The sequence below is a fragment of the Desmodus rotundus genome, chromosome 2 (genome assembly GCF_022682495.2).
Source record: "Desmodus rotundus isolate HL8 chromosome 2, HLdesRot8A.1, whole genome shotgun sequence".
Classification (NCBI taxonomy): Eukaryota; Metazoa; Chordata; class Mammalia; order Chiroptera; family Phyllostomidae; genus Desmodus; species Desmodus rotundus.
Window position 1 is genome coordinate 161,544,108 of NC_071388.1, and position 8,154 is coordinate 161,552,261.

Here is an 8,154-nt window from a genome sequence, read left to right on the forward strand (position 1 = left end):
CTGTAAATATAAGTTCCTTGAGGACAGGAACTAATATGTACCTGGCACATATTAGGCCCCTCACATTTATTGAACACATGAGCAGACAAAGCACAAAATAGAAAAACACGTAACAAGCCTCAGAGCTAAGATTCAGAAAAATTGTGAAATAGTACACTTCTGGTCTTTACTTCCTTCTCCCACTCCATGGTATCCCCCATTGCTTCCCCCATTCCGACATGTGTTGTGCTTTTACACTGTTCTGTGCTTATGTGCTGTGCTTTTATGCCCCCTATGGTCCCTCTTAGTAATGCTCCACCCTCTAAATAAGTAGCTTTGACACTTTCTTCTGTCTTATGACGTAGCTCCCTGACTCAAAAGGCTTGCCCGGTCTTATTACTTTAAGGTCCTCGGTCCATAAATTAAAATTATTATTTCATGTTACATGAAGATAAGTATCTATATTCAGCATATTATTCCTCATAGGTATCATGCTAAAAATCATGCTTTAATTTTAATATAACAGTATACAAGTCATTCACCAGGGGAGGCCTGCAGGGGAAATAGTTCGGGTAGACAGACGTTCACATATTCCTCAGACAGACATCTATGTCACTCACCTGTCACCTGTCCTAACAGCACCAGTCACTGCAAACCCCAAAATCACGTCTGACAAGCTGATTCCACTGCCACGAAGGAGATGAAAACAAGAAAGATCTACATAAAGGCACACATACTACACGGGCTGACGACACGCACTAGCGGCAGAAATGGGGAAGTCGGGGAAGACTAGCGGTTTAAAGACGAGGACCCATTTGGTTATTAAAATGTCGAGTTCGGGATCATGAAAATCTATCAAAACAGACATACATTTCTTGGACTACAGCTTTTTCCTGCTTGCTTTACACCACGAAATACACCGTCCAGTGAAGTTCAAAGGTAAAAAGTCAGAGTGGAAAGAGAAAGGACCGACTTTCAGCACAGCTGGGTGAGACATGCTGTGGCGGCCACGCCAGAGGCGACAGGCCTGGCCTGACTCATCTTCCCTTCGCCCGCGAACTACTCAACTGTCCCAATGAACTCTTTCCAAGAACTGCTTATTTTCTGAATGTAGAACAATTCAAGCATGTGGAGGCACTTTTAACCTATCCATTTTTACTTTTGTTCTTTTGTTCCTTGGGGAATAAAAGGAAAAAACAAACTTCATAAAACGATGAAAAGTCCTAAAGGTTCCTGGATATGAAACCAGTCTTCTAAAAATAATACTTTCTGTTTTTTACATTTTAAATAAATTTTCCTTCTAGTCAATCTGTCCCCTTCCCTGGGTGATTTTTTATTAGTAACAGCTTATATTGAGCTATAATTCACAGAGCATAAAACCTACCCTTTTGAAATATCCAATGCAGTGGTTTTCAGTATATCCACAAAGTACTCATTCTGTTTTTAAAAATAAAAAGCCAAATGAAAAATGTATATCTGTAACTATTTTCTCAGGCATGAGTTTTTTTCAATATGGCTTTTCAATGTAAAATATGGTCTCACCATCCTGTTTTCCTAGTTTCTTCCTATTCTGTTTTTAAGGGTAGTAGATTATATTAATAAATAAAATCAAAGTCGATGGGAATCCCTTTCCACATAGAATGGCTTATGACTGCTAATTTGATTCTAATGCCAGGCTCCGGGACTTGTCTGGCATTGCGTTTGCACAGAAAGTTCAGTAACTTCATTTAGTTTTATATATTGCAGATAAATAACAAAGGTTGTTAAAGGTTCTGTTCCTGATACTTTATATAAGATTGAGAAAACATCAGTCCCCATATCAAAGAATGTCATAATTACTAGAGGGACTTTGAGAAAAGCTACACACGTCCCACCTCAACAAGGAACTCTTTGTTATGGTGGATTTCAAGACGGTAACTGTTCCTTCTGAGATGAAACCAGTCTGATGAAAAATGTGTAACTTATTATTCAAATGCCATTTCTTCAGAACTGTACAGCAAACAAAGCACGACCAAGCAATATTTTTCTGCCTAATTCTCTTATCATTGCTTTACATTGGTCTAAAACATGCATTCTCTGTGGGTGGTAATAATGCCCTCAAGGGAGCAAACATTAACCTTTGGGAGTCAAAAAACTAACTCTTTTTATACATAAAGCAGATATACACACAGTCTGTAAACAGATAATACAGTGTATCTGTGATTATATTAAAGTTTCATGGAGAGAACAATTAAGAAAAATGTCTAAAAGGCATCTTATGGAAAGTGATTTTTTTTAAAAGGTTGAGAAATACTGATGTAAAAGAAACTTTTCTTGACAAATATGTCAAATTTTTATAGTTATACACATAGCTGTCTTCTATCTTCAAAGATTAGGCGGCTTTATAGGATGGTTATTTGCAGGGACAGATGTGACTCAAAAGACTGTATCACCAATATTCCTCGTACACAGATGGTCACTATGTGGGTTACAACAAGTGTAATTCTTTTATCTCTTGTATATAGGACCAAATCTCCAAACATTAAAAGAGAACTTTTAAAGCTGAAATATTAAGTTTAAGACACCAGGAAAAAAAAGGGACATGGACAAGTACTTCAATAAGAATGGTGATTTTAACGACAGCTGAAAACACGGAACATTCTAGGTAGCTGGGCCCTCAGCATTAGACCGCCCTGCTGCTTAGGTAACTCCCTCTCATCTGCTTTGATGAGCAACATATAAAAACCAAAAATGTCAGCAGAGAGTGTACTCAAGTGGGAATTTCCTATAAAATCAGCTTTTGGTCGAGTAAATCATACTGCAAATGCAGCTGACTTGTCTTTTTAAAAATAAATTTTAGCACCAGGATAGTCACAGGAAATCAGAAAATTTCCTACTGCATCAGAGAGAATACACCATTGCCACTTAACTGCTCCAAAGGAGCTCTGCAAAGATGCCCACAGTCCGTGGGTCAGGGTAGTAGCGGATGCCAACTGAAGTAGCACAGTGAAAGGTTTCCACAGCAGTAGAAGAGTCTGAGGAAAGAAGGTGAGAATCGCAGTGAAATCCCAATATGAGAAGTGATCTATGGCGGTGATGACGGTGACTATAGGGTAATGAGGAAAAAAAAAGAAGGGAGAGGGGGCAACCCCAGAGCTACCCCTACCCACACAGAGAAGAGTTACTCAGGGTTCAGCCAGTCCAGCTGGACTGTACCCAGTAATCTCATCTTTCAGTCTGGGCTGTAACCCCCTACCCCTCCTAGCTATAAATGACAGAAATTCCTGCGGAGGGATGACCTGGAGGATGCTTTTTCACCCAGCTCTGTGGACTAGGGCTCTACTGGCGTGGCCAATCAGGATGTTCTGTCAGGGACACCAGCTAGAAGGTCCTAAATCAGATGATCTGAGGCTTTCCCTGGAGCCCAGCGATTATTAGAGAACGTGTGCTTCTCTGTCAGGGAAGTTCTAACAAAGCCCATATGGAATTAGGTAGTTAGGTGCAAGAGCTGTAGTTCTGGAATGTGAACTTTAAGACAGGGACCGTGTCTTGTAAACTGCTATGGATGTTTGCTGAACGAATAAGCAAGGTGAGTGAGCAGAGTATCAACTACATTTGGGTTTTTCTTTTTGATATAAGGATTGACTGAGGGGCAGGTTCATCTGAAAAGTGAATAAAAATTCTTGAAAATTCCTGAACCTTCAAAAATGTACATTTTCAACTCCCAAATGAGACTGGAAAATCAGGAAAGATTAGGGTCTGGCTTTTCTATCAAGGAATAAAGCAGAATTTTGCATTAAAATATCCTTTTTAAGCATCAAGGAGGTGATTAATACTGTACCCAAGTGATAAAACAATCTTCACTCTTCAGCTTAACTTGACAATTATTTTACTGAGGTCCTATAACATACTTAAGTGAAAAAAACTCAATGTATATAAATGTAAAATTGTAGTAGGTAATTTTAGAGGCTCTTACCTTTTAAAATGAAGCTAACTTTCACTAACTTCCTATAAAAAGAACACGCTTTACAATTATAAAAAACTTGGATGATGATTTAAAACACAAAGCAAAAACACTACATTCTACTGCTAGCTACTGTGGAATTGTTTACCCCACAAATTCAGATGTTGAGGCCCTAACCCCCAATGTCATATAGTATTTGGACAAAGGGGCTTCGGAGGTAGTTAGGATTAGATAAGGTCTGAGGGTGGGGTCGTCATGATGGGATTAGTGCCCTTATAAAGAGAGACCACAGCTTGCTTTCCCTTTCTCTCCACCATTGTGCAGAGAAAGAAGATGGATGGATGTCTCCAGGCCAGGAACAGGGCTCTCACCAGGAAGTGAATTAGCTGGCCCCTTGGTCTTGGACTTCCCAGCCTCCCAAACTGTGAGAAATAAGTGTCTGTTGTGTAAGCCACTCAGTTTATGGTATTTTACTACAGCAATCCAAGCAGACTGGTTTACCCAACGTAAAGCAAGATATACAATGGTTACTTCGGGGAGGCTCAAGTAGAAACCCATTGAGATGGGACTTTCATGACTTAGAAGTCACATTTACCTAGTTTCTTGTATCCTTCCCTCTCTTTACCACCATCTCACAGAACTTTATCATCGCATTGCTGCTGTAAACTGGTTGTTCAGAGTAAACGGGAAAGGACAGGAGGAGGTATTTCCGACTACGACCAAGAGTAGTTTAATAGTAGTAGTATCTAAAATAAAACCCATTTCTTCTACCCCTTGAGGACTGCTCTTAACATATCCAAAAGCTATTTTGAATTGGACAAATTTGAGGAAATCCCGTATTTATTTTTAATACAACGGTTCTCAAACTTGAGTGTACGCAAGCATCATGGGGAGTCCTTTTACAACCCCCTTCCCCCAGGAAGACAGATGCGGTAGGTCTCCTGGCAAACATTTTTAGCCACATCTCAGATGACTGATGAGGGGAGAACATCCACACTTCTGAGAGCAGCTGCTGCTCTGCCACCACCGAGAAAATAGCCTCTGCACGCAGGTGTACTCTGCTTTGTAAAGGAGAAATGTTCTTAAAAATGATAACCGAATTGGAGTTTGTAAGCTAATTTATATTTTTTCACAAGATAACTTTAAAATTTTAAAGATACTTTATTCACTCGGAGGAGTGGGAATGGTTTCTCATACCTTCTTCTAAAGGTCAAATTCCATATTCTTCGTTTCCTCATCTCCACTTCAGGAGTTAAAGATTTAACAACTTTGGGATCCTGTTAAGAGCCTTATCACATACGCCTCAACTTATCTGTTTTATTCATCAAGAAATTCAGATTCTAAAAGTGGTTAATTGTAAACATAACCTTTGAAAACAGACCTTGACAATGCAGACTAGCTCTTTAGGAAGGACAATAAATTTAGTCAAATAGTTTTAAAGAGAAATTTACCCCTGGAAATCTTACTGCTGTGTATTAGCTACAACAGTGTAAGATAAATGTTTCTTCAAAATAACTATGAGTGAAGCCTTCCATCATTTTTAACTTTGTACAAAAAGAAAAAGTCCACACTTAAGGAAAATGCTTCCAAATAATGCAGATTAGATACAACGTACTGGGAAACAACAGTGAGATTTTTATTATTTCTTTCAGAGAAAGTAAAAACATGTTTTAAAGCACCTATGGAGAACCAACACCAAATAAGAAACATCATTTCTCGGTGGGTATTTTGACAAAGTAAACACTGTCCCCAGCTGAACACTGGCAAACTATGTTCTAGGCTCAGTTTTGCCACAAAAAGGCCCTATGACCTCGATCAACTTCTCTGGGTCTAAATTTAATTTATAAAATAAGATGGTTAAATAAAAGTAATTCTTTGATTTTAGCAATATAATTCACTCTTAAGTATTTACATCAAAAGGCATTTGTGGTATGTGATGCTTGATCAAATGACATTATTAAAACGTAACTGGAAACTTGATGTTGTGAGTAACTTACTAAGACTGTCCTTGTAGCTATCAGTTACATATCATTTTACTTTGTTTCTTTGAAAAAACCGAATACTTGGAACATCTAAATTTTCACGTACTATATGTTCTGGGTTTTCTGAGAGCAATGTACATATGTACCATAATCTGTTTCTGTAAAAGGAAAGAATGTATCTTTTCTGTCCTTTTTTCCAACATATTGTCATTGCTGACTCTAGAAGAAAAAGAAAAAAAACCCCTTAAAGTCAACCACTGAAACAATAGTGTTGCAGTAATTACATCACAGAAATAACATTTCTTTCCTGAAATACTCAAAGATATTCTCCTGAGATTACTTACTTCCAGTAACCAACTTTCTTCTGTCTCCTGATATGTTAGAGCAAACATTTTCAATTTTAACAAATATTAAATTTATTACTTAATTCTAGCTTCCAGTAGAATATCCAACAGGAATCAACACAGGCACTTGGCAATACCAGAGAGGTTGGGATGCACAGAGATCTTAGTCAAAATAAATAAACTTTCCAGGATCTTTATTTGTCGACTTGAGAAACGTAGGTCTGGCAACAACCAGCCAACTTCGCTCCCAACTTGGCATCTTAGAGAATCCTCCGTTTACAAAATACCCGGGACCTCAGAATCTCCCATCCCAGAACTGGCCAGGGAGCACACGCCCATCGGCCCTGCCTGGAGAGGAAACAATGGGAGAGGCGCGAGGAGCGAGCCCAGCGCTCCGGGCGCCCCAACTCCCCAGTCCCGGCCCGCGCCAAACACAGCGCACGGCGTCCCCGCCCCGGGCACCCAGGGCGCCCCAGGCCCCCGCCCCGAGCTCTGGGGCCCGGCCCACCTGCGGCGGCAGGGGCCGAGGGCTGCACTTACCAAACAGGGTCAGGGCCATTGTAAAGGCGCTCGTCAACTGCTCACTACCGCCCGCCAGTGCACGCGCTCCTCCCAGGCCGACCGGCGATCACCGCACCGGCCCGCGGCGAGCTCACCTCGAAGGGCGTCGGGAGTCGGAGGGGCGTGGTGGGGTCGCCGGCGCACAGGGAAGCCGCAGGCCGGGACGCAGGGGGCCACTGCAAGAAAAAGTTATTTACGCGTTATTGTCAAACGCACCCGCACAAGGGGAGACCCGCTAGCCCTGGGCGAGCCGGCACTTGTCGCTGCCATCTGTGCACTACGCGGAACGCGTGCGGGCGGCGTGCGGGTACCTGCCACGCGGGAGGCTTGGCCGCGGCGCAGTGGCGGGCGGAGAGGCGGCGCCGCAGTGGCGGCAGCGGCGGCGCGGAGAGGAGCAGCCTCGGTGAGCCGCCGGCGGGGCGCGCTCACTCCGCATCCCGCGGCCTCGCAGACGCCATCTTGCGATAGCGTCTCCGGCTGGATCCGCCGCTGCGCCTCCTCTCGCCACCCCCTCCGGCGGCAGAGCCGAGTGCGTTCCCATGGCAACGGGCGCGCGCGGGGGTCGGGGGCGCGCCCCTCCGGCCCGGGGCAGCGCCCAGCCACTCCTGGCTCAGGGGAGGCAACCTTCAGGATTCTGGCGGGGGTGGGGGCGGTGCGCCTGTTAGCTGAAATCCTAGGGGTTTTTTTGAATGGGATTCGAGGAGGCGCAGAGGAAAAAAAACAGCTGATACTCGAAAGGGGAAGAGTCACGGGAACGTGCTCCTGGAATACGGGGACCCAGCCAGGGTCATCTGGGGATCGGGGTCGTTTGAGGACTTATCTCTCCCGTGGCGCCCTTAAGGTTAACGGAGCGTCTGGGGCCTGAACCCTGAAGGGATCCTGGAGTCGAAGCGATAGAGACTGTGACTGTCGCTTCCCTTTCCATTTGGACTTAAGGAGCCACTAGGAGTAGTTCCGATCGGATGTGCCTGTGATACGTAAAGAAACAGGAATCGGTTACAAAGCGCCTGGGATTACCTAAAATAAATTGTTACAAGGTCAATGTTTAAACCTAATTTCTTCCTTTTACTTTAGACCGCTTTGATATTGTCTCTGGAAAAAAAATCTACATTTCTCAGTGATTGGCACTTCTCTACACAAAAGATTGTTCCCCTGAGCTTTTGGCATTTATCTAAGAATCACTGGCAACATCCTTTCTGTGATGTTCTCTGCTGGCCTCTGTCTCTGCCTTAATTAAGGAGAAGCCATGTACCGCCTTGAGATTATCAGCCAAAAGATGTTCTTGAAAAGCTCGGTTATGATTTTTTTTTGTCGTTCTCATTTACTGTATGAAAAAATCCAGTAT

At 42.9% G+C, this 8,154-nt stretch overlaps 1 protein-coding gene across 2 annotated transcripts in view; it reads right to left on the reverse strand.

Annotated features, from left to right (window-relative positions):
* Window positions 1-7,288, reverse strand: part of CHN1 (chimerin 1) — a 156,340-nt gene extending 149,052 nt beyond the window's left edge. The window contains exons 1-2 of one of the 2 annotated variants that reach the window (XM_053918791.1): window positions 7,121-7,288; window positions 6,789-6,985 (exon numbers count right to left, since the gene is read on the reverse strand). In XM_053918791.1, coding sequence (XP_053774766.1) covers window positions 6,789-6,807 — 19 coding nt within the window. In that variant the 5' untranslated portion in view covers window positions 6,808-6,985; window positions 7,121-7,288. The remainder of the gene's footprint in view (window positions 1-6,788; window positions 6,986-7,120) is intronic. The other variant, XM_053918793.2, reaches the window with a different exon arrangement.
* Window positions 7,289-8,154: the final 866 nt, after the last annotated feature.